This window comes from Ranitomeya variabilis, chromosome 2, assembly GCF_051348905.1.
Source record: "Ranitomeya variabilis isolate aRanVar5 chromosome 2, aRanVar5.hap1, whole genome shotgun sequence".
Lineage (NCBI taxonomy): Eukaryota > Metazoa > Chordata > Amphibia > Anura > Dendrobatidae > Ranitomeya > Ranitomeya variabilis.
In genome coordinates, this window is record NC_135233.1 from 819,119,353 (window position 1) to 819,146,916 (window position 27,564).

Here is a 27,564-nt window from a genome sequence, read left to right on the forward strand (position 1 = left end):
CCTCAAGCTTGAATCATCTCTCCTAAGCCATGTTCTATCCAAGCTTATATTCCCTTCTCTGAATGTGCCTCTGGATATGAAGGCTCAGGATCATGGCAATAAAATTGTTGGGGATCACTGTTTTGTTGGAGGTTCATTAAGGGTTTGGCCTTTTTTTCCCAAAATATAGGGGATCCTCCAATAGAGTTGGCAAGTATTCTTAATGGTATTTAAAGGATTGATTTTGTACACACTTGAAACTCATACAGTACCGCAGATTCTGCCTACAATACTGAATTTAGGTGCTCTAATTCTCCAAACATACACTCTGTGATGGAGCATGAATCAAACCTCTATAACAGTAAAAACACAAAGCCTAGATTATTAGCGTACTTTATGTTCCATTTGATGTTCAATTTCTCAGGGAGAAGAAGGAGAAACTGGATATAAAGGAATTCCAGGATTCACAGGAGTAAAGGTACATTAGTTTTATTGGCACATCATTTAATGTAGATGTGGTATTTCAGCCTGTGTACTATTTATTTGTCATTTGATATTCTCCACTTCATCTTGTCTTGTCCACATTTATATTGTTCTGTAGATTTACATGATGAATGGAAAATGTAACAAGTAAAGGTTACCTAATTCAGGGATATATAGCAAATATACTGTATAGCTTGGTGATATAATTTTGCCTTACAATAAAAAACTTCCAACGATTCTTCATTATTTTATTCAATTAAGCATATACTGTAAATGTTGGCCGGTAATATTATATTGCCCTACAATACAAACTCCCTAATGATTCTTCATTGTTTTGTTCAACAAATATTGAATTACCGGAAGTATTTTGCTTTAATTATTATATTATTGTTTTGCTTTAATTATTGTATTATTTTTAACGTTACTTATGACTTTTGTATGAACTGTTAAACTGTAAAGCACTGCAGAATATGTTGGTGCTATATTAATAAAGATTATTATTATTATTATTATTATTATTAAAAAAATTATGAATAGCAATATATAGCTTACCAGTATGTCATTTTCATTCTTAGGGTGATGATGGTTTTCCTGGGGCTGAGGGTCTTCTAGGGAGACAAGGACAAATGGTATTGTGACATTTATAGTTATTAATGAATTATTTGTAATAGCAAGAAAAAAATGCATGTCATATCTTCAATAAATAATTCGACACATTTATAATTATATAGTTTTTCCATGTGAGCAAATTAATTTAATAAAAAAAACAATACTAACACAGGTCTAAATAAAAATTTTTTTTTCAGGTACCAAGGTATTTTGAGGGTTCTGAATTCATAAATCCCATTACTTTTGCTGAATTGGTTCTAGTTTTTGAGATAATTCATCCATGAAAATAATGCATTCCCCATATGCCACTTGTGTGTGATAATAAACGCAATAGCTTTTGGTCTTTTGACTGTAATAGGGTCTTAGGTAATATCCCATATAATTATTGTTTATTTCAGTTTGTAGGCTTACAATGCTATAAAAGCAAATTTTTGAAACTAGAATTCTACTGTAATTAATTAATTAACTATTAAATATCTCAGAAATTAAACTGTTCAGCCATCATTGGCACCTAAAATCTCTGTATACCAGTGTAATGGTAAGCAAAACTGACCAATAAATATAATATTAATTTTTCATAGAAAATTATAACTCATTTTTCAGGGACTTGTTGGTGACCCGGGAGAACCAGGAATAATAGGAAATAAAGGCGAGCCAGTAAGTATTACATTATAGTTACATTTTACAATTAGATGGTTGTGGCTCAATACATTTTGTAGACTGTGATTTTTTGGAGCTTTATTAACAAAAGTTTGCCATACAGTTTAACAGATGCATATCCTGATTGCTTTTTCTCCTGAGGGTGTCAGGAACACTTTTTTTTTTATTTGAAAGTCAATAGTTGATAGATTAAAATATAAGGGTACACATTTACATATACATTTACAATATAAATGAGCTATATAAAAAGGAAAAAAAATCAAGGCTGCAATGAATTAACTAAATGCAGAGCAATAACTAGAATTGATAGTGACTTATAGCAAAATGAAAGTCCCTACCACCCGATTAAAGGTCTGGAGACAGAAACAGGCGCACAAAGCGCAATCAACATTACTATAATCATCAAAATGATGTTTGTAACTTGTAACTTTCTTACACCTGAGTGGACTCCCTAAACCTTTGAGTTCCATAGCACCTCCTTTGGTTGCTACTATATTTACCCTTTGCATAAATGTATAGATATTGTATTTTTCAGTTGCTGCACCTTCTCCCAAAAATGCAATAAAAACTAATTAAAATATCATATTTACCCCAAAAGTGTACCAATAAAACATCAGCTCACCACTCAAAAAGCAAACCTCCACATTGCTCCCTCAACAGAAAAATTACAGGGGAAATCCAAATTCTGAAATCCAAATTAATTCATCCTAAATCGATATTTATTGAATGTCTTGATCTAAACTATTGTCTAATATACTTGTCTTAATTACTCTATCCTTCCCTAACTACACTATATAACTGCTTTTTTTCCACTTCCTTTTTAATGACACTTCCTTTGAGAGTCCAAGTGCATGCTGGGATACTCAAAAGTAGCATCATCTGGGGCCAGCGTGCTCTCTTGCTGGCTCAGATCAGCAGTAAGGAACCGCAAAGGAGTGTGTGACGCCCGGGAGACCGAGGTACCCAGCACCAGATCAATGAGGTCCGTCTCTTGAGGGGGATGTCACTAGTGGCTTGACCCGGTGCTGTGGCCTCAGGCGATGCACAATGTAAGGGATATCATGAAGGAACAGACACTTACTTGATCAGCAGCAGGTCCTCTCAGCTGTGATGACCCCGATCCTGGATCGATGGCTATTGTCCAAATGAAAGACTGAGGCGCTGAAACGTTTAACCAGTTTACTTCAACAAAAAGGGATTTGTGACCAACACTGTCACCGGAGTCTGTATAAGAACTCTGAAATTACTTTGAACCTGTCAGGATTTCCACCTCTTATTATGCGCAGTTTCTGTATGGCCCTGCTGCTGTATGTGAACTGGCTGCCGGCCCAATCTGTCTCTTCTATGCTCTGGTTCGACGGACAACCCGAGTCCTTTTTTTGTCGGCTTACCCCCTTTGGGAGTACCGCTGAACTCTGTGTCTGTTGCTGCGTCTTACCCTGGTGAAGCTGATATCACCTCACGTCCTTCCGGTTGCTGTATTATATATAATTAATATAGCCACGGATCCGGTATCCGTCTCTGCGCCTATTATGGGTAGGGATTATTGCTACCCGGTTCTCACAATGTCCTTTTTCTCTACTCCTCTTTTCCTACTATGGGTATTATGGGCCTATAATCCGTCATAGGGCTGTTAGGAGTTCAGTTATACGACCTCTCACTTTCAGCTCCTCAGCCCAACTGCCAGTCCTTTTCTCAAACCAGAATAGATCAAGGGGAGTCTCTGGAGCTCCCCCTTCTGGCCGGAGATGGTAGTGCAGTCTTGCTATTCTAGTATTTGTATTTGGTGTCAATAACTATTTTTGTGGCAAATACCCCTAGGGGCGCCACATCCCCCCTTAGTTAAGAACAGTACTCCGGGACTGTGGGATGATAACATTTTGAAATAACAATTGATATGTACAGAGTCTTAAAAATGAAAAGTTACAAAAACCACTCAAAGAAACCAAAAAAAATGGAATTCTGTAAAAAGTCACTTCAAATAGCGTCCATTAATACAGTTCTATCCTTGAAGGTACTAGGAAGCAAAGTTCACAAAGCAGTCTTTCCGGAGCTTTGATTTAGTGTTTCTGGGCTGATAAAAAGTTCAAGAATATGCAAAAAGTTCATACAGGTAAGTCTCTGTAGGTACTGGGCTTAAACGTTACAGAAAGATAACAATGACTATAGTCTTATAGTTGGTAATCCGCATACCTGGCCGGTAATTGACCCTGGGTACTACGCTGGGATCTACGTAATAGCGGTGTCTCTTTATGTGGTGTATTACTGTCTACTGCGGATATAGTATCTGCCCTCTCTGCTAAAGATAATTCCACCACTATGGGGTTGGCAAGTCCACCGTGAATGGGTTGAATAACTTCTGATCCTGGCTGGACAACTTCTGGCTCTTTCAACGTTTCCGGACATAATTTAAGATTGTCTCTTGACACTAGTACAGGTGTTAAACCTCCATTTTTGCTAATGAGACACATTTTAGGATTATCCATTCTTGTTGGTACAACTGTGCAGGGTACGGCTTCCCACTGATTGTCCAGTTTATTGGTTCGACAGTTCCTCTTGAGTACTTGGTCACCCGGTCTTAATGGAGTTGCTAGAGCATTCTGGTTGAAAGTTCGCTCTTGTCTTTCTCTGGTTTGCTGAAGGCTTCTTTCCACACTCTTTTGTACTTGGCGATACTGCTTTTGCCGTACGACATCCCTATTGGAGTCTTGAACTTCTGCTTCTGGTTTAATAATTTCCATTTCTAGATCGATTGGCAATTGGCCGGGTCTTGCACGCATAAGATAAGCTGGGGTGCAGTTGGTAGAGCTCACCGGGACATGATTATACAGATCCACCAAGTCAGGCAATTTCTCTGGCCATTGATTCCTTTCCGTTTCAGGTAAAGTCTTTAGTAGGTCTATCACAATATGGTTCATCTTCTCACATAAGCCGTTTGTTTGCGGATGATAGGCCATCGTCCGGATCTTTTTGCAACCATACATATTACAGAATTCTCTGAAGATCTCTGATTCAAAGGCTGTACCCTGGTCAGTGAGAACCTGTTCCGGATATCCATGGGGTCTACAAAAGTACGTTTGGAACGCTTTGGCCGCTGTTTTTGCAGTCAGATCTTTTACAGGTACTACTACCAAGAAGCGCGAATAATGATCCACGATGGTCAAGGCATAGACGTAACCGGACCGGCTCGGTGTCAACTTCACGTGGTCCATGGCTACCAGTTCAAGTGGTTGTTTGGTGATTATGGGCTGCAGTGGTGCTCTTTGGCTCTTTTGATCATTCCTTCTGAGGTTGCATGGGCCACAGTTTCTACACCACTGTTCGATTGATTTTCTCATCCCGACCCAATAAAATCTTTCTCTCAGAAGTACTTCTAGCTTTTTCCAACCAAAGTGACCAGCACCATTGTGGTAAGCCTCGAGGACCATCCTCACATCTTGTTTAGGCACGATAATCTGCCAAACCAATTCATGTGTTTTCGGATTGGTGTATCTTCTACAGAGTTTCCCTTGATACAGGAACATTTTGCCTCTCTCTTTCCAGAGTTGATGCGTCTCTTCTGGGGCATCCTCATCGGGATATGCACTTTGCTCAGTCAATAGTTCCTTCACTAGCTTCACAGCCGGATTGCTATCTTGGGTGTCAGCCCATCTATGGTGTGCTAACGGATTAAAATTCACTTATTGTTGTTTCTGATAGGTACAGTTAGGTCCATATATATTTGGACAGAGACAACATTTTTCTCATTTTGGTTATAGACATTACCACAATTTAATTTTAAACAAAACAATTCAGATGCAGTTGAAGTTCAGACTTTTAGCTTTCATTTGAGGGTATCCATATTAAAATTGGATGAAGAGTTTAGGAGTTTCAGCTCCTTAACCTGTGCCACCCTGTTTTTTAAAGGGACCAAAAGTAATTGGACAATTGACTCCAAGGCTATTTCATGGACAGGTGTGGGCAATCCCTTCATTATGTCATTCTCAACTAAGCAGATAAAAGGCCTGGAGTTGATTTGAGGTGTGGTGCTTGCATTTGGAAGGTTTTCCTATGAAGTAAGCATGCGGTCAAAAGTGCTCTCCATGAAGGTGAAACAAGCCATTCTTAAGCTGTGAAAACAGAGAAAAAACCCATCCGAGAAATTGCTACAATATTAGGAGTGGCAAAATGTACAGTTTGGTACATCCTGAGAAGGAAAGAAAGCACTGGTGATCTCATCAATGTAAAAAGACCTGGGCACCCACAGAAGACAACAGTGGTGGGTGATCGCAGAATAATCTCCATGGTGAAGAGAAACCCCTTCACAACAGCCAACCAAGTGAACAACACTCTCCAGGAGGTAGGCGTATCAATATCCAAATCTACCATAAAGAGAAGACTGCATGAAAGTAAATACAGAGGGTTCACTGCACGGTGCAAGCCACTCATAAGCATCAAGAATAAAAAGGCTAGACTGAACTTTGCTAAAAAACATCTAAAAAAGCCAGCACAGTTCTGGAAGAACATTCTTTGGACAGATGTAACCAAGATCAACCTCTACCAGAATGATGGAAAGAGAAAAGTATGGCGAAGGCTTGGTACAGCTCATGATCCAAAGCATACCACATCATCTGTAAAACACGGCGGAGGCAGTGTGATGGCTTGGGCATGCATGGCTGCCAGTGGCACTGGGTCACTAGTGTTTATTGATGATGTGACACAGGACAGAAGCAGCCAAATTAATTCTGAGGTATTCAGAGCCATACTGTGTGCTCAGATCCGGCCAAATGCAGCAAAACTGATTGGTCGTCGTTTCATACTACAGATGGACAATGACCCAAAACATGAAGCCAAAGCAACCCAGGAGTCTATTAAAGCAAAGAAGTGGAATATTCTTGAATGGCCAAGTCAGTCACCTGATCTCAACCCAATTGAGCATGCATTTCACTTGTTAAAGACTAAACTTCAGACAGAAAGGCCCACAAACAAACAGCAACTGAAAACCACTGCAGTGAAGGCCTGGCAGAGCATCAAAAAGGAGGAAACACAGCGTCTGGTGATGTCCATGAGTTCAAGACTTCAGGCAGTCATTGCCAACAAAGGGTTTTCAACCAAGTACTAGAAATGAACATTTTATTTAAAATTATTGAATCTGTCCAATTACTTTTGGTCCCTTTAAAAACAGGGTGGCACATGTTAAGGAGCTGAAACTCCTAAACCCTTCATCCAATTTTAATGTGGATACCCTCAAATGAAAGCTGAAAGTCTGAACTTCAACTGCATCTGAATTGTTTTGTTTAAAATTCATTGTGGTAATGTCTATAACCAAAATGAGAAAAATGTTGTCTCTGTCCAAATATATATGGACCTAACTGTATTTGACTGACGATGTTTTACCTTGGGCTGATGAAAGGCTGGTAGTTCAATTTCTTCAAGCTCCCCCGTTTCTTCTTCTACATCTCTCAATTGTGGCATCCGGGATAGGGCATCGGCATTTCCATTTTTGCGACCTGCTCGATACTTGATCACGAAGTTGTAATTAGATAACCGGGCTATCCATCGCTGTTCTAACGCACCTAATTTAGCCGTGTCTAAGTGGGTTAATGGATTGTTGTCAGTATAGACAATAAATTCTGCACCGGTCAAATTGTGTTTGAAACGTTCAGTCACAGCCCAAACTACTGCCAGTAGCTCCAATTTGAAAGAGCTATAATTTTCAGAATTTCTTTCAGTAGGCCGGAGTTTTCTACTTGCAAAGGCGATGACTTTCTCCCGACCTTCTTGCTTTTGTGACAGCACCGCTCCCAATCCCACATTACTGGCATCGGTGTAGAGGATGAAAGGTTGATGGTAATCCGGGTACGCCAGAACTTCTTCTCCGGTTAGTGCCTTCTTTAGTTGTTCAAAGGAGTCTTCTCTTTCGTCGTTCCACTGAAAAGGAGGGTTTCGGTTTGAAGGTTTCTTCGTCTGCCCTATCAAAGCATCTTGCAAGGGCACTGCCAATTTGGTAAATCCTTTTATAAATCTACAATAGTAACCCACTAATCGCAAGAATTGCCTCACTTCTTTTGCGTTGGTAGGTCTTGGCCAATCCCTTATGGCAGTTATTTTCTCGGGATCCGGTGCTACTCCCTCCGAACTCACGATGTGCCCTAAGTATTGTACCTTTGGCTTGAGAAGGTGACATTTGGATGGTTTGATTTTCATACCATACTTGGATAAGGCTTCGAACACCTCTGCCAGGTCAGTTAAGTGCTGTTCGTAAGTCTTTGAGTAGACGATCACATCATCTAGGTACAGGAGGACGGTCTCGAAGTTCTTGTGTCCGAGGCAACATTCCATCAGTCGCTGGAAAGTACCGGATGCGTTACAGAGTCCGAACGGCATGCGATTAAATTCGCTTAGACCCATTGGTGTAGTGAATGCCGTTTTTTCTTTATCTCTCTCAGCCACAGGGACTTGCCAATACCCGCTTGTTAAGTCTAAGGTGGAAAAATAATTAGCAGATTTCAAAGCAGTCAAGGACTCTTCTATCCTAGGCAAGGGATAGGCGTCTTTATGGGTGATGTTATTAATCCGCCGGTAGTCTACGCACATTCTCATGGTTCCGTCCTTTTTTTTGACAATCACCAGAGGGGCCGCCCAAGGGCTAAAACTATCTCTTATTACCCCGGCCTGTTTCATCTCTCTCAGCATGTCCTTCGCGCATTGATAGTGAGCGGGCGGTATGGGTCTATATCTTTCTTTTATCGGGGGATGGTCACCGGTGGGGATTGTATGTTCTACCCCTTCTATCCGTCCGAAGTCTAATGGGTGTTTACTGAAGACCTGTTCATATTCCGTCACTAATCTATACACCCCTTGTCTTTGATGGGTAGGTGTTGAATCTACACCCACATCTAGCTGTTGGCACCAATCCTCCGATTCTCCATCTGAGCCGTAATTTTCCACCTGACAGGTCGATTCTAAGGGCTCAACGGTTGTGATGGCATTGTTGTCAACAGTATATAACTTTGCCACTGTAGCATACTATGGCAAAGTGACCTCTTCCTCTCCACAGTTCAAAAGTCGTACCGGCACCCGTCCCCGGTGTACCTCGACCACCCCTCGTGCCGTGAGTATAGTGGGCCTGCTGTCGGTGTACGCTGGTTCTATTAAGGCTTGATAGTCTCGTCCTTTAGTACCAATGGCCGCTCTACACCATACCAGCATTTCTGTTTTTGGTGGGATTACAATAGACGTTGGATCACTCACCCTCACACTGCCGATTTCTCCACCTGCAACTTCTATCTGTTGCCTTAACATTAATCATTTTATTTCCCTCCGGAGAACTCTCTGCTGGCAGGATCGGGCAGTTTCAGCAATTTGTTGTAAGACAGAAATAACTTCGGAAAAGCAGTTCTCTAACACATTCATTCCTATCAATACAGTTGGTTCACAGTTCTGTCGGTCGACATCAACGACAATTATACCCTGTTTCTTCAATTCTGCTTTACCAATCTTTATGGTCATCTCCCTGAATCCTAGTTTCGGTACCAACTTACCATTACTGGCCCATATATCTAGTTCAACATCAGAGGGTCCTTTATCAATATCTACCTCAGCCCAGTACCTCTTATAAAGGATATATGGTATAGATGAAATCTGGGAACCTGTATCCAGCAAAGCGTTGAGGGGAATTCTGTCCAGCACGATAGGGATGATGGGTCATCCTCCAATGTACCTGTCGTGCCAGGGTGTTGGGCCTTGAAAATTCATTCCTGCGAAGCGGCCCGCATTCCCAGGGGATTCCCGTTTAAATCACAATTTCGTGCAAAGTGGCCTGGCTGCTGGCAAATGGGCTGTCCATCCAGTTGGTAGTGGTCACGGGGTCATCCTCTCCATGTCGGGTATCTCCGGGACCTCATCCATGGAACATCCTCTCTACGGTTTGCCAACTCCATCTTGGGTTCACTCATCTCCTGCATTGTTTTAGCCATTGAAGCAACAACATCAGTTAAAGAGTCAAGCTTTTGCTGAAGAGCCTCATTAGTAATGGGCCCCAGGGACTTAGCACTGGCACCGGACGTAGCTGATGTCACTGGCATTCCCCGTTGCTGAAGTGCATCTGCCATGGGTTGTGTGAGATCCTGATCCCGAGGTGCCTCTGCCAGCTGGAGACGTATAGCGCTCTCCTTTAATTGGGCAAATGTCAATTCAGGGTTCTTAAAAACAAGCATGCTCACATGCCCCCGGTGAGAAGGGGTGTAGAGTCCCTCAATAAATTGATCTCTTAGCAGTTTATCGGCTCCTGTGTTAAAAATGGGTTCAGCCAGTATAAGTGATTTAAGGGCTTCCTGCAGGTTTAAGGCAAAATCTCTCACGCCCTCATTAGCTTTTTGTTTGCAATTAAAGAATCGTACTTTAGCTTTGCTGCTGGTAGTGGTTTCAAATGTAGCTTTTAATCCAGCAAATATGCGTTCAACAGTACCGTTTAGATCAGTTGCCCATGCCGTGACTTCTCGCTTAGCATGGCCACTTAACTGCATCATCAGGAGACTAACACGCTGAGCTTCACCCACGGGGAACATATCAAAATGAGCCAGCATCTTTTCCCTGAAACCATCAAGGGTATTAGGTTCACCTTCATACATTGGAAGCCACGGGCCACCCGGGGTATATGGCATCAACACCGGCATGATGGGCGCCACTCCTTGCACTGCTGCGCTGCCAGGCTCTCTATCGACACTCTGTCTTTCAGCTGCATTAGCGTCGCCGGGTGCTGCGGCGTCTCCGTGCTGCGACATACTGTACCCCCTTAGTTAATCCAGACTCCTCCGGTCCCAGCTTCCGTCTAGATAATGTAGATTCATTCCTCTGTGCAGCAGGATGACAATGACACGCCCCCTGCTGCCTCTAACTGCCGCACGCTCTGTGATGGTGGATTTTGAAGTTTTTTCAGTTAGACTGGGGCTTGGGTAATGATGTAGCTCGATTAACAGTTTTGTGCTTAACGGTTATGAGATGATTACATCAGGGGATGGCGGCCATTTTTACCCCATTATAACCAATGGAGAAAAGTCACTTTCAATAGTTTTCAATGGGGAACGAGATTTTCTTTAACAAAGTCAATTTCCAAGATTTTTCATCCAAATTTTCACAGTTTCAGACTCCAATTATGGCACACAATACCCGGTGTACGGGCTGGCCCTATCCTGTTCGTGACGCCAGTTGTGATGCCCGAGAGACCAAGGTACCCAGCACCAGATCAATGAGGTCCGTCTCTTGAGGGGGATGTCACTAGTGGCTTGACCCGGTGCTGTGGCCTCAGGCGATGCACAATGTAAGGGATATCATGAAGGAACAGACACTTACTTGATCAGCAGCAGGTCCTCTCAGCTGTGATGACCCCGATCCTGGATCGATGGCTATTGTCCAAATGAAAGACTGAGGTGCTGAAACGTTTAACCAGTTTACTTCAACAAAAAGGGATTTGTGACCAACACTGTCACCGGAGTCTGTATAAGAACTCTGAAATTACTTTGAACCTGTCAGGATTTCCACCTCTTATTATGCGCAGTTTCTGTATGGCCCTGCTGCTGTATGTGAACTGGCTGCCGGCCCAATCTGTCTCTTCTATGCTCTGGTTCGACGGACAACCCGAGTCCTTTTTTTGTCGGCTTACCCCCTCTGGGAGTACCGCTGAACTCTGTGTCTGTTGCTGCGTCTTACCCTGGTGAAGCTGATATCACCTCACGTCCTTCCGGTTGCTGTATTATATATAATTAATATAGCCACGGATCCGGTATCCGTCTCTGCGCCTATTATGGGTAGTGATTATTGCTACCCGGTTCTCACAATGTCCTTTTTCTCTACTCCTCTTTTCCTACTATGGGTATTACGGGCCTATAATCCGTCATAGGGCTGTTAGGAGTTCAGTTATACGACCTCTCACTTTCAGCTCCTCAGCCCAACTGCCAGTCCTTTTCTCAAACCAGAATAGATCAAGGGGAGTCTCTGGCGCTCCCCCTTCTGGCCGGAGATGGTAGTGCAGTCTTGCTATTCTAGTATTTGTATTTGGTGTCAATAACTATTTTTGTGGCAAATACCCCTAGGGGCGCCACAAGTGCATTGTCAGAATATTGTGAAAAATATTTAAAATTGAGAGTCCTCAGTGGTTGATACCTTTTAATGGCTAACTGAAAAGATGGTAACAAATTACAAGCTTTCGAGACTACTCAGGTCTCTTCATCAGGCTAGACATAGAGTCTATGCCTGATGAAGAGACCTGAGTAGTCTCGAAGGCTTGCAATTTGTTACCATCTTTTCAGTTAGCCATTAAAAGGTATCAACCACTGAGGACTCTCAATTCTAAATATTTTTCTATCTACTGGCTAACACGGTACCAAGATATATATCTTTCCTGTATCAGAATAGTGTGAGACCAGTGACATCACTTGCAGGGCGGCACTGGTCTCTGCACTCCAGAGTATTTTTGCAATATGCTCTGACTACAGCTGTTAGAGGCACATAATGACTGATTAAATCAGCCGTCAAGTGCAGGGAAATATGTGGGCTTGGCATGAGGTCCTACATCAAAGTTATGGAGCCGGCATATGATGTACGGTATGTCATATGTTTGTAAGTGGTTAAGATGGCTTCAGAAAATGGTGGTGCCACAAACCAACTTTTTTTCCACAAATCTCAGAATTTTTTTCACCACTTAAATAAAAAAAATTACAAGATTGGTATTGTAGAAATATTACTGACTTGAACGATCACATTCAAGTCCTTTTTTAGCCTACAATGTCTGACATAAAAACAAAACTCATGATTTCACCACACAAAGTTTTTTTTACACATTCTCCAGTATTTTCTATGGTAAACAAATGGTGTCATCCCAAACTATAACTCATCTGGCAAAGAAACCCCAAAACAAAATAAAAAAGCCTGCATTTGACTATGTTGAAGGAAAAATAAAAAATGATGAGGTAGAGGAAAAACAAGCACAAAAATTAAAATTTGCAACATTGGATAGAGATCTGAGTGATATATCTTTTAGTTTAGTGTTATCTGCCAATGATATGGTTTTTACTCTAGAAATAAGATTTAGTAATGCACGGGCCCTGTTGCCACAAGTGGACAGTAGCATTTGAAGATGCCAAAAACCGAGGATCACCTGCAGACGGCCAACTAGCTAGAATCACTGGTGTAAACACTGGGGTAATGGAATATGCTGACTTTTTGTAAAGTTACGATAAAGAATTTGAGTTGACTTTGGCAAACAGTTTGGAAGCCATGGGAAAAACGTTATATACTTTTTGAATAATGGATTAACTGGTTATAATGTTTGTACTTTTAAGGGCATACCAGGACCAAAAGGTCAGAATGGATCCCAAGGCCCACAGGTAAATTGGCTGATTTTTTTTTTTACTGTTACCCAAGATATTTATTTGAGTGCCAGTAATTTGTTGTACAGTGAAAGTAACTGACGTATCTAACCAATGTGTTTAGTACCATGTAATGTGTGTTTTGAGCAGTGTTTTTAATTCTTAATCATCTGTCATGATTTGCCAGTACTGTTCTACTTAATGTCTCTTCATAAAATAGGCATTTAAGAGGGCAGTCTAATTTTATCGATGCAAGCCATCATTATAGGGAATTTATCAGGACGTGTTTACTAATAAATCTATAGTAGTGGTTATAAAATTGGTTGAATGACAATACAAAGTATATCTGTTTTGCAGTTGTCTGATTTGCCAATGCTGAGAAATCAAGCTGCATGCACATTAGACTGGAAGTGCATTGTAGACATGTCGATATACCACCAAATGCAATCACATGCTCTTAGGATGTGATTGCTTTCCAGGATACTTTGCATATGAGTTCAAACCTTGATTTTTCAGCACTGGAACACTGGATTTAGAACAAGACAGGGCTTATTTTTATTGATCTTCTATGACCTATATAGTCATAGTCACACTACTAGTTTCATTATTATAATAATCCTGACAGGTTCCTTTAAAGCACTGCAGGACACTTGCAATAAGAAGGTTGTATTATTCTGTTTATGTGCAGTGACAATGTGTACGGAGCACAAGAACCTCAGCATACTTGCCGACGATAGGGGAATGGTTCATTCACCACTGTAGACACACACTTTTGCTACCAAACATCAGAACTCTATGTCCTGTAGGATGGCATGATGAAATGAAACAGAGATATGTTGGAATCTCCATCAATTTGCGGAAATAGGGGCACTCCTTTCTGTATACGATAAAGCAAATTTTTATTAATAAAAGTCTCATAATACAGTGTGTTTCTTGGCTTTGTGGCCCTTTCTTTGAGTGAAAGAGACTGATGTTCTCATTAGAGTTGTATGTTTAACACAACTTCAGAAAGTGAACACTTTATGACTTGTTAATTTTTCCATTACTATTGATATTATTACCCTATAAGCACTTTTCTACTTGCTGCTTAATGCAAAGAATATTGAACCACCCATCCTGATTGTACTTGTTTCTCCTTGATCTTTTTATTAACTGACAATTATAAGTGGACAGTTAAAAAGGGGGCTAGATGATATTCAAAGGCAGCATACTCATTAGCCTGTAATAGTTTTGAAAATTTTAGACAATTTTATATCCCATTTTACAATTGTTTGCTAGTTGTACATGCTGTAACTGCTTGGAAGTGTGCATTACTACTATATACTTGGGAGGGCACAGAATAAGTTTGTATACAGTATATTATGAAGACTCATAACTACATTTAACCTTGGAATATATTATATAATAATAATAATAATACAGGAGAGTATAAGAAACTTTGTGATACATCCTATCAGAAAAATCTGTTTCTTTCCTCACTAATGAGCCACTTCTTCCGCTGCCTCCTGAATTTATCATCAACTCTGAAAAACAGGTCAGCTCCATCTTGCTCAGACCAAATGGTCTGCCAGCACAGTGAAGTGTCAGGTTATACCTCCTATTATACCCTATGGAGATGGGTAAAGTAGGGAGAGAGGAGCAGAGTAAGGAAACAATCCCGGAGGGAAGGAAAGATTGTGCTGAGCCTTTTAACAAGTCTTTAACTTCATATAAGAGCTTGATTCACATCTACACAGCTCAGAAATGCTGTATAATGTTCTCCATGCTGTAGCTCCTTTTCCTTTTTGTGTGCTAAAAGGAATGAAAAGCAGGAACGCATATCTCTAAGTGCTGTAAAATATTGTGTTTATCCTCATGTACACACAAAGGACTGCTTATTTCGAAAAGATTTTTTTAAGGTAAAATTAATCTTACATGTCTTATTTCTTTGTGACTTTTAGGGGATAATTGGTGACCCTGGCCAATTTGGACGGGATGGTGATGATGGAATTGAAGTAAGACAAAAATGAAAGCTTTAGTACTGTACTCAATCTGCTTATAACTTCTGATCTGGCAATATCATTTACTGGTATAATTTGCACAATCAATTCAGATTATTTTGATGCACAGCATCAATGATACTATGCTCAAATAATACAACCATGTTATCATTAAGTAATACAACCATACAGAGATTATAATAATACTACGATATAATGAACACATGATATACAGGGCTCAAATAAAACAACCACAACATGTTCAGATAGCACTATAAAACAGCCTTAGAATTGTATTCTTTTACTGTACTCAAAATGATAAACATTAATTTTCCACATTTTTGTGTTAATCTCTGCCTAAATAGTGCCACATGTAGTTGATGTAATATTTCATAAAGTACTAGAAGCAGTGGCGTAACTTGAAACTCATGGGCCCCGATGCGAAAGCTTCATCGGGGCCCCCAAATATTTTAAATCTTTAATAGCAATAGTCTTTTTCTATAGGACAAAGGGACTTTTAGGGCCCCCTAGGCTCCAGGGCTCAGGTGCGATTGCAACGCCTGCACCTGTTGTAGTTACGCCCCTGACTAGAAGAATATCACTACAAATAGCCTATTTAAGCCACATGATTATATAATGCTGAAAGAATACCCAACATGAAGAGAACAAAAACTTCAACCATTTAATGCCCAAATAATACCTGCCAAACAATGCTAAACCATTAACACCATACACATGGAAATACGGACACACAGTTACAGTTATATGAAAAAGTTTGGGCACCCCTGTTAATCTTAAGCTTAATGTTTCATAAAAACTGGTTTTTTTGCAACAGCTATTTCAGTTTCATATATCTAATAACTGTTGGACACAGTAATGTTTCTGCCTTGAAATGAGGTTTATTGTACTAACAGAAAATGTGCAATCTGCATTCAAACCGAGTTTGACAGGTGCATATGTATGGGCACCCTTATCATTTTCTTGTTTAAAATACTCCTACCTACTTTTTACTGACTTACTAAAGCACTTTTTTTGGTTTTGCATCCTCATTGAGCTTTGAACTTCATAGCCAGGTGTATGCAATCATGAGAAAAGCTACTTAAAGTGGCCACTTGCATGTTGTTCTCCTGTTTGAATCTCCTCTGAAGAGTGGCATCATGGGCTCCTCAAAACAACTGTCAAATGATCTGAAAACAAAGATTATTCAACATAGTTGTTCAGGGGAAGGATACAAAAAGCTGTCTCAGAGATTTAACCTGTCAATTTCCACTGTGAGGAACATAGTAAGGAAATGGAAGAACACAGGTACAGTTCTTGTTAAGGCCAGAAGTGGCAGGCCAAGAAAAACATCAGAAAGGCAGAGAAGAAGAATGGTGAGATCAGTCAAGGACAATCCTCAGACCACCTCCAGAGAGCTGCAGCATCAACTTGCTGCAGATGGTGTCACTGTACATCTGTCAACTATACAACGCACTGTGTTTTTTTTGCCGCCATGCATAACGCCTTTTTGTATGACCAAACAACTCAATCTTGGTTTTATCAGTCCACGGGACCTTCTTCCAAAAAGAAATTGGCTTTTCCAAATGTGCTTTTGCATACCTCAGCCGACTCTGTTTTTGGCGTGCTTGCAGAAACGGCTTCTTTCGCATCACTCTCCCATACAGCTTCTCCTTGTGCAAAGTGTGTTGTATAGTTGACCGATGCACAGTGACACCATCTGCAGCAAGTTGATGCTGCAGCTCTCTGGAGGTGGTCTGAGGATTGTCCTTGACTGATCTCACCATTCTTCTTCTCTGCCTTTCTGATGTTTTTCTTGGCCTGCCACTTCTGGCCTTAACAAGAACTGTACCTGTGTTCTTCCATTTCCTTACTATGTTCCTCACAGTGGAAATTGACAGGTTAAATCTCTGAGACAGCTTTTTGTATCCTTCCCCTGAACAACTATGTTGAATAATCTTTGTTTTAAGATCATTTGACAGTTGTTTTGAGGAGCCCATGATGCCACTCGTCAGAGGAGATTCAAACAGGAGAACAACATGCAAGTGGCCACTTTAAGTAGCTTTTCTCATGATTGCATACACCTGGCTATGAAGTTCAAAGCTCAATGAGGTTACAAAACCAAAAAAAGTGCATTAGTAAGTCAGTAAAAAGTAGGTAGGAGTATTTTAAACAAGAAAATGATAAGGGTGCCCATACTTATGCACCTGTCAAATTTTGTTTGAATGCAGATTGCACATTTTCTGTTAGTACAATAAACCTCATTTCAAGGCAGAAACATTACTGTGTCCAACAGTTATTAGATATATGAAACTGAAATAGCTGTTGCAAAAAAAACTATTTTTATAAAACATTAAGCTTAAGATTAATAGGGGTGCCCAAACTTTTTCATATAACTGTATTCATAGAAATATACATATTTAAGAATTCCTGGATTTTTCCTTGGAATAAACTTTAAAAAATAGTCATATAGTCTTATAATTTATAGTATTCTATAAAAAAGTTACAAAATAGGTTCAATTGTTCTACTCCATTATTTCAGATAATACCCCAGATACCAACAGCCCCAAAGTTTTAAAAATGCACCTTAAAACGGTAAAGAGAGGGTCGCAATAGCGCAGTTACCAAAATAACAATCAGTTTACTGTAAGGTAAAATTCTCACCTTTACATGTTGTGAGTATGCACAACACATATAGTAAGTATGACAGGAGGGCTGCAGATGGCACCGGACCCGCAAACGATCTTCAAGAAATTCTGGATAGGATATTCAAGATGCAGACAAATCCACACTCCTCCAAAATCAGGCAAGGGAATCAGCATTCAGAAGAGTTGCATACTTTATTCAGGGCTATATAAACTACGCGTTTCGTGGATGTCCTGTCCACTTCCTCAGGTAAACAGCAGATTGGCTATGTACCTGATAAAGTGGACAGGACATCCACGAAACGCGTAGTTTTATAGCCCTGAATAAAGTATGCAACTCTTCTGAACTCTGTGATTTCCTTGCCTGATTGTGGAGGAGCGCGGATTTGTCGGCATCTTGAATATCCTATCCAAAAATCCACCTTAAGATGCATTTTTCTAGTAAATCTAAATAACAAGAATTACATTTTAATTTACGGTACATTCCTGTAGACCTTCTACGTCTTTATACTCTAACCCACACATGTCAAACTCTAGCCCGTGGGCCACATCTGGTTTCAGGGTGATTATATTTGGCCTGCAAGACCGGGGACTTTGTGGAGCCATTATACTGTATGGAGGAGTTTGTAAATCCATTATACTATATGGAGAACTATGTGGGTCCATTATATTATTTGGAGGATTATGTGGGCTCATTATAATGTATAGAGGATTATGTGTTCCCATTATACTGTATGGAAGATTATGTGGGTCATTATACTGTATAGAGGATGATGTGGGCCCCATTATACTGTATAGAGGATTATGTGGAGTCCATGAGGCTACTTTCACACTAGCATCGGTACAGGTTCGTCGCAATGCGTCGCTAATGCAAGTGTATGGAGAAAAAACGCATCCTGCGGGCAAATTTGCAGGATGCGTTTTTCTCCAAAACAACGCATTACGACATGCGTCGAACGACGCTAGTGTGAAAGTAGCCTTATACTGTGTAGAGGGCTATGTGCGACCCATTATACTGTATGGAGGATTACGTGGTAGCCCATTATACTGTATGGTGGACTATAACATGGCACATTATTCTGTATGGAGGACTTAAAATGTACTTTGTTCATGGGTCAACCCCTTTATGTTTATTTCCATATGAAAAGTTTAATCGTTATATAATGGTATTTCTCTGACCCCATGACAGCACCATGGAGAGAGGGGATCCGTCCCGTCAGGACAGGAAACCTAGAGATAAAAAGGCGGTACCCCTCTTCTGCATCAGTTGTTTTACAGAGCACTAAAGGAACTTTAAGATTAAAGACATCACTAATTACATTAAATACTCATATTATTACTGAATGGAAGCACCGTGTGACAATTTTTACTAACTGGATAACTGAATAACTGAATGTGCACACCCACGCGTGAATGGAGGGAATATACGGGTGCCATCATGGGGTCAGAGAAATACCGTTATCGGTAAGAAACTATATTTTTCTCTCTCCCCCCATGATGGCACCATGGAGAGAATTGCAGAGATATGCAGACTAGGGTGGGACAATCGCCTCCAGAATCCTTTTGCCAAAAGTAAGATCTGAAGAGGAGGCTAGATCCAGCCGATAGTGGTTGAAGAATGTAGAGGGAGAGGACCAAGTAGCGGCTCTACATATCTGTTCTATCGAGCCTCCGGCTCTTTCCGCCCAGGAAGTTGCCACTGATCTTGTTGAGTGAGCCTTTATTTTCTCCGGAATGGCTGCCCCATGAGAGGAGTATGACAGTGTGATAGCATCTCTTATCCACCTTGCGACTGTACTCTTGGATGCTTTCCGCCCTTTCCGTAACCTGAAAGCAGACAAAAAGAGACCTGTCCTTCCTACACTCCTGTGTTGCTGCTAGATAATGTACTGTGCATCTCCTCACGTCTAGGGTGTGTAAAGCTTCCTCCCTATTATTTTTGGGGTTGGGACAGAAAGCAGGGAGTGTTATCTCCTGAGCCCTGTGAAAATGTGACGCCACTTTTGGGAGGTAAGCTGGGTCTATTTTAAGGACCATTCTATCCTCTAAAACTTGGATGAAAGGTGGATATGCTGATAGAGCCTGAATATCGCTGACCCTGCGTGCTGAAGTTAAGGCCACTAGTAAGGTAGTTTTAAGGGACAACAGTTTTAGCGGGGCTTCTGATAGAGGTTCAAAAGGGTCCTCTGTTAAAGCTGAGAGGACCAAATTCAGATCCCAGGGGGGAACACTCCAAGATAAGATGGGTCTGGATCTACTTGCAGCCTTGATAAATCTAGCTACCCATTATCACCAGCCAAGTTATAATTGTACAGGGCTCCTAGTGCTGCAACCCAAACTTTTAAGGTATTTGTGGCCAGCCCCTGTTCTAGACCCTTCTGCAAAAATTCTAATATAGTCGTGAGTGGAACCTCCCCATCCCAGGAAGCACCTGACACTGAGATACATTTTTTCCAAATTCTACCGTAAGTTTTGGTAGTTACCAGTTTTCTGCTTTTTTGGAGGGTGGCAATTAAATTTGGAGAGAACCCCTTATTGCTTAAAAGTGACCTTTCAAGTTCCATGCTATCAAGTGTAAGTTTTCTACTTGCACATGGATCACAGGCCCTTAGGAAAGAAGGTCCAGAACATCCGGAAGGACCAAAGGGTCTGAGATGGACAGCATCCTTAACCATGAAAACCATGGCCTCCTTGGCCAGAAGGGGGCTATCAAGATTACCCTCGCCCTATCCTCCCGAATCTTCCTCAGGACTGCTGGAATCAGGACTATGGGCGGAAAGGCATATGCTAGGTGGTAATCCCAAGGTATCATGAGGGCGTCTAGAGCAACCAGGTTCCCCAGGGATCTATTGAGCAGAAGGTGTCGACTTTCCTGTTCTTGCTGTTTGCGAACAGGTCTATGGCTGGATAACCCCACGCTTTTGCGATTTGGTCGAACACCGACTGTTTCAGTTCCCATTCGCCCTGTCTTAGCTGGGTTCAGCTCAGGTAATCCGCTGTTTGATTTTCTGACCCCTTTATGTGTAGTGCTGACAGAGAAATCAAGCTGTTTTCGGCAATCTGAAAAATTGATCCCGTTACCTCCATCAGAGAGTGGGATCTGGTGCCCCTCTTGGGTGATTTAGATAGGCAACTACTACTTGATTGTCTGAGAATATTCTCACATGGTGGGACTGGAGAGAGCTCAGAAGATGTATGCGCTGATGACAGTGCTAGGGCTTTTACAGCATTGAAAACCTGAACGGTTGCTGCTGCTGCATCTATGGGAAGGATCCTTCTCCATCTGTTTCCTCTGCTGCTGTGGCTGCTGCCGTTGCTGCTGAAGACTTGGCCAGGAGAAACCCTGACTGGGAGAGCCCAAAGGGGCCTGCTCTTCTGGGAGCTCCTGGTCACTCATCCTGATAGGAATGTCGACTCACAAAGAAGCACCTGCTTGACGCCCAGAATTATTAAAAAGTCATTTCTGGGCCTCCCCCAGCCTCCATTTCAATAAGGGAATGCTGCTTGCCCAACTACAGTGTTCTGTCATGATCTCAATGGCAAGAGAACATAGCATAAGCATATATAGGAACTAGCTCTTGGAAGATGGGAACTGAGCTGACCATGAACTAAACCTAACGCACAACTAGCAGTGGCCGGGTAGCATGCCTACGTTGATTCTAGATGCCCAGCCCAGCCGGAGGACTAAATAAAGCTAGCAGAGGAAAATATTAGTCCTAGCTCACCTCTAGAGAAATACCCCGAAAGGAGACAGAGGCCCCCCACATGTATTGGCGGTGAGTTGAGATGAAATAACAAACGTAGTATGAAAATAGGTTTAGCAAATTTGAGGTCCACTTACTACATAGCAGAAGACAGAAAGGACACTTTCATGGTCAGCTGAAAACCCTATCAAAAACACCATCCAGAAATTACTTTAAAACTCTGGCATTAACTCATAACACCAGAGTGGCAATTCCCGTTCACAAGAGCTTTCCAGACACAGTAACGAAACTACAGCTGTGAACTGGAACAAAATGCAAAAACAAACATGGACAAGAGTCCAACTTATCTAGTAGTTGTCTAGGAGCAGGAACAAGCACAGAGAGGCTTCTGATAACATTGTTGACCGGCAAGCAACTAACAGAGCAGCAAGGTTATATAGCGACTCCCACATCTTGATGGGAACAGGTGAACAGAGAAGATGAAGACACCAGTTCAATTCCACCAGTAGCCACCGGGGGAGCCCAGAATCCAAATTCACAACAGTACCCCCCCCTCAAGGAGGGGGCACCGAACCCTCACCAGAACCACCAGGGCGATCAGGATGGGCCCTATGAAAGGCACGAACCAGATCGGAGGCATGAACATCAGATGCATTCACCCAAGAATTATCCTCCTGGCCGTATCCCTTCCACTTGACCAGATACTGGAGTCTCCGTCTGGAAACACGAGAGTCCAAGATTTTCTCCACAACGTACTCCAACTCACCCTCAACCAACACCGGAGCAGGAGGCTCAACGGAAGGCACAACCGGTACCTCATACCTGCGCAATAATGACCGATGAAAAACGTTATGAATAGAAAAGGATGCAGGGAGGTCCAAACGGAAGGAAACAGGGTTAAGAATCTCCAATATCTTATACGGGCCGATAAACCGAGGCTTAAACTTAGGAGAAGAGACCCTCATAGGGACAAAACGAGAAGACAACCACACCAAATCCCCAACAGAAAGCCGAGGACCAACACGACGGTGGCGGTTGGCAAAAAGCTGAGTCTTCTCCTGGGACAACCTCAAATTGTCCACCACCTGCCCCCAGATCTGATGCAATCTCTCCACCACAGCATCCACTCCAGGACAATCCGAAGATTCCACCTGACCAGAGGAAAATCGAGGATGAAACCCCGAATTACAGAAAAACGGGGACACCAAAGTGGCAGAGCTGGCCCGATTATTGAGAGCGAACTCCGCCAATGGCAAAAAAGCAACCCAATCATCCTGGTCAGCAGACACAAAACACCTCAGATATGTCTCCAGGGTCTGATTAATCCGCTCGGTCTGGCCATTCGTCTGAGGATGGAAAGCGGACGAAAAAGATAAATCTATGCCCATCCTAGCACAGAATGCCCGCCAAAATCTAGACACGAATTGGGTCCCTCTGTCAGAAACGATATTCTCAGGAATACCATGCAAACGAACAACATTTTGAAAAAACAGAGGAACCAACTCGGAAGAAGAAGGTAACTTGGGCAGAGGAACCAAATGGACCATCTTAGAAAAACGGTCACACACCACCCAGATGACAGACATCTTCTGAGAAACAGGCAGATCTGAAATAAAATCCATCGAGATGTGCGTCCAAGGCCTCTTAGGAATAGGCAAGGGCAACAATAATCCACTAGCCCGAGAACAACAAGGCTTGGCCCGAGCACAAACGTCACAAGACTGCACAAAGCCTCGCACATCTCGTGACAGGGAAGGCCACCAGAAGGACCTTGCCACCAAATCCCTGGTACCAAAAATGCCAGGATGACCTGCCAACGCAGAAGAATGAACCTCAGAGATGACTCTACTGGTCCAATCATCAGGAACAAACAGTTTATCAGGTGGGCAACGATCAGGTCTCTCCGCCTGAAACTCCTGCAAGGCCCGCCGCAGGTCTGGAGAAACGGCTGACAATACCACTCCATCCTTAAGGATACCTGTGGGCTCAGAGTTACCAGGCGAGTCAGGCTCAAAACTCCTAGAAAGGGCATCCGCCTTAACATTCTTAGAACCCGGTAGGTATGACACCACAAAATTAAACCGAGAGAAAAATAATGACCAGCGCGCCTGTCTAGGATTCAGGCGCCTGGCGGTCTCAAGATAAATCAAATTTTTGTGGTCAGTCAATACCACCACCTGATGTCTGGCCCCCTCAAGCCAATGGCGCCACTCCTCAAAAGCCCACTTCATGGCCAAAAGCTCCCGATTCCCAACATCATAATTCCGCTCAGCGGGCGAAAATTTACGGGAAAAGAAGGCACAAGGCCTCATCACGGAGCAGTCAGAACTTTTCTGCGACAACACTGCCCCAGCTCCGATCTCAGAAGCGTCGACCTCAACCTGAAAAGGTAGAGCAACATCAGGCTGACGCAACACAGGGGCAGAGGAAAAACGGCGCTTAAGCTCCCGAAAGGCCTCCACAGCATCAGGGGACCAATCAGCAACATCAGCACCCTTCTCAGTCAAATCGGTCAATGGCTTAGCAATATCCGAAAAACCAGCAATAAATCGACGATAAAAGTTAGCAAAGCCCAAAAATTTCTGAAGACTCTTAAGAGAAGAGGGCTGCGTCCAATCACAAATAGCTTGAACCTTGACAGGATCCATTTCAATGGAAGAGGGGGAAAAAATATATCCCAAAAAGGAAATCCTCTGTACCCCAAAAACACACTTAGAACCCTTCACACACAAAGAATTAGACCGCAAAACCTGAAAAACCCTCCTGACTTGCTGGACATGAGAGTCCCAGTCATCCGAAAAAATCAGAATATCATCCAGATACACAATCATAAATTTATCCAAATAATCGCGAAAAATATCATGCATAAAGGACTGGAAAACTGACGGAGCATTAGAAAGACCAAAAGGCATCACTAAATACTCAAAGTGGCCCTCGGGCGTATTAAATGCGGTTTTCCACTCATCCCCCTGCCTGATTCGCACCAAATTATACGCCCCACGAAGGTCAATCTTAGAGAACCACTTGGCCCCCTTTATGCGAGCAAACAAATCAGTCAGCAACGGCAATGGGTATTGATATTTAACAGTGATTTTATTCAAAAGCCGATAATCAATACATGGTCTCAAAGAGCCGTCTTTTTTTGACACAAAGAAAAAACCGGCTCCTAAGGGAGATGACGATGGACGAATATGTCCCTTTTCCAAGGACTCCTTTATATATTCTCGCATAGCAGCATGTTCAGGCACAGACAGATTAAATAAACGACCCTTTGGGTATTTACTACCCGGGATTAAATCTATGGCACAATCGCACTCTCGGTGCGGAGGTAATGAACCAAGCTTGGATTCTTCAAAGACGTCATGATAGTCAGACAGGAACTCAGGAATTTCAGAGGGAATGGATGATGAAATGGAAACCACAGGTACATCCCCATGAGCCCCCTTACATCCCCAGCTCAACACAGACATAGCTCTCCAGTCGAGGACTGGGTTGTGAGATTGCAGCCAAGGCAATCCTAGCACCAAATCATCATGTAGATTATACAGCACCAGAAAGCGAATAATCTCCTGGTGATCCGGATTAATACGCATAGTTACTTGTGTCCAGTATTGTGGTTTATTATTAGCCAATGGGGTGGAGTCAATCCCCTTCAGAGGAATAGGAGTCTCCAAAGGCTCTAAATCATACCCACAGCGTTTGGCAAAGGACCAATCCATAAGACTCAAAGCGGCGCCAGAGTCGACATAGGCGTCCGTGGTAATAGATGACAAAGAGCAAATCAGGGTCACAGATAGAATAAATTTAGACGGTAAGGTGCAAATGGAAACAGATTTACCAAGCTTTTTAGTGCGCTTAGAGCATGCTGAAATAACATGAGTAGAATCACCACAATAGAAACACAACCCATTTTTCCGTCTAAAATTCTGCCGCTCGCTTCGGGACAGAATTCTATCACACTGCATACTCTCTGGCGACTTCTCAGTGGACACCGCCAGATGGTGCACTGGTTTGCGCTTCCGCAAACGCCTATCGATCTGAATAGCCATTGTCATGGACTCATTCAGACCCGCAGGCACAGGGAACCCCACCATAACATCCTTAATGGCATCAGAGAGACCCTCTCTGAAAGTCGCCGCCAGGGCGCACTCATTCCACTGAGTAAGCACAGACCATTTACGGAATCTTTGGCAGTAAATTTCCGCTTCATCTTGCCCCTGAGATAGGGACATCAAAGTTTTTTCTGCCTGAAGCTCCAAATGAGGTTCGTCATAAAGCAACCCCAAGGCCAGAAAAAACGCATCCACATTGAGCAACGCAGGATCCCCTGGTGTCAATGAAAAAGCCCAGTCTTGAGGGTCGCCCCGGAGCAAGGAAATCACAATCCTGACCTGCTGTGCAGGGTCTCCGGCAGAGCGAGATTTCAGAGACAAAAATAATTTGCAATTATTTCGAAAATTCTGAAACCCGGATCTATTCCCCGAGAAAAATTCCGGCAAAGGAATTCTCGGCTCAGATACAGGTGCATGACAAACAAAATCTTGCAAATTTTGTACCTTCGTGGCGAGATTATTCAAACCTGCAATTACACTCTGAAGATCCATTACAAACAGGTGGACACAGAGCCATTCAAGGGTTAAGAGGAGGTAAGAAGCAGCTAGACAGCAATTAAGGGCTAGGCAGCAAAACTCTGAGGGGAAAAAAAAAAAAAATTTCCCTTCAACACTTCTTTTTCTCCTGCTTCTGCCCAAACAATTAACACTTTGCTGGCCGGTCAAACTGTCATGATCTCAATGGCAAGAGAACATAGCATAAGCATATATAGGAACTAGCTCTTGGAAGATGGGAACTGAGCTGACCATGAACTAAACCTAACGCACAACTAGCAGTGGCCGGGTAGCATGCCTACGTTGATTCTAGATGCCCAGCCCAGCCGGAGGACTAAATAAAGCTAGCAGAGGAAAATATTAGTCCTAGCTCACCTCTAGAGAAATACCCCGAAAGGAGACAGAGGCCCCCCACATGTATTGGCGGTGAGTTGAGATGAAATAACAAACGTAGTATGAAAATAGGTTTAGCAAATTTGAGGTCCACTTACTACATAGCAGAAGACAGAAAGGACACTTTCATGGTCAGCTGAAAACCCTATCAAAAACACCATCCAGAAATTACTTTAAAACTCTGGCATTAACTCATAACACCAGAGTGGCAATTCCCGTTCACAAGAGCTTTCCAGACACAGTAACGAAACTACAGCTGTGAACTGGAACAAAATGCAAAAACAAACATGGACAAGAGTCCAACTTATCTAGTAGTTGTCTAGGAGCAGGAACAAGCACAGAGAGGCTTCTGATAACATTGTTGACCGGCAAGCAACTAACAGAGCAGCAAGGTTATATAGCGACTCCCACATCTTGATGGGAACAGGTGAACAGAGAAGATGAAGACACCAGTTCAATTCCACCAGTAGCCACCGGGGGAGCCCAGAATCCAAATTCACAACAGTACCCCCCCCTCAAGGAGGGGGCACCGAACCCTCACCAGAACCACCAGGGCGATCAGGATGGGCCCTATGAAAGGCACGAACCAGATCGGAGGCATGAACATCAGATGCATTCACCCAAGAATTATCCTCCTGGCCGTATCCCTTCCACTTGACCAGATACTGGAGTCTCCGTCTGGAAACACGAGAGTCCAAGATTTTCTCCACAACGTACTCCAACTCACCCTCAACCAACACCGGAGCAGGAGGCTCAACGGAAGGCACAACCGGTACCTCATACCTGCGCAATAATGACCGATGAAAAACGTTATGAATAGAAAAGGATGCAGGGAGGTCCAAACGGAAGGAAACAGGGTTAAGAATCTCCAATATCTTATACGGGCCGATAAACCGAGGCTTAAACTTAGGAGAAGAGACCCTCATAGGGACAAAACGAGAAGACAACCACACCAAATCCCCAACAGAAAGCCGAGGACCAACACGACGGTGGCGGTTGGCAAAAAGCTGAGTCTTCTCCTGGGACAACCTCAAATTGTCCACCACCTGCCCCCAGATCTGATGCAATCTCTCCACCACAGCATCCACTCCAGGACAATCCGAAGATTCCACCTGACCAGAGGAAAATCGAGGATGAAACCCCGAATTACAGAAAAACGG

At 42.6% G+C, this 27,564-nt stretch overlaps 1 protein-coding gene across 1 annotated transcript in view; it reads left to right on the forward strand.

The window, feature by feature from the left end:
- Positions 1-27,564, forward strand: part of LOC143803962 (uncharacterized) — a 105,972-nt gene that overhangs the window by 37,395 nt on the left and 41,013 nt on the right. The window contains exons 12-16 of the mRNA XM_077281712.1: positions 404-457; positions 1,038-1,091; positions 1,675-1,728; positions 13,053-13,097; positions 15,020-15,073. Coding sequence (XP_077137827.1) covers positions 404-457; positions 1,038-1,091; positions 1,675-1,728; positions 13,053-13,097; positions 15,020-15,073 — 261 coding nt within the window. The remainder of the gene's footprint in view (positions 1-403; positions 458-1,037; positions 1,092-1,674; positions 1,729-13,052; positions 13,098-15,019; positions 15,074-27,564) is intronic.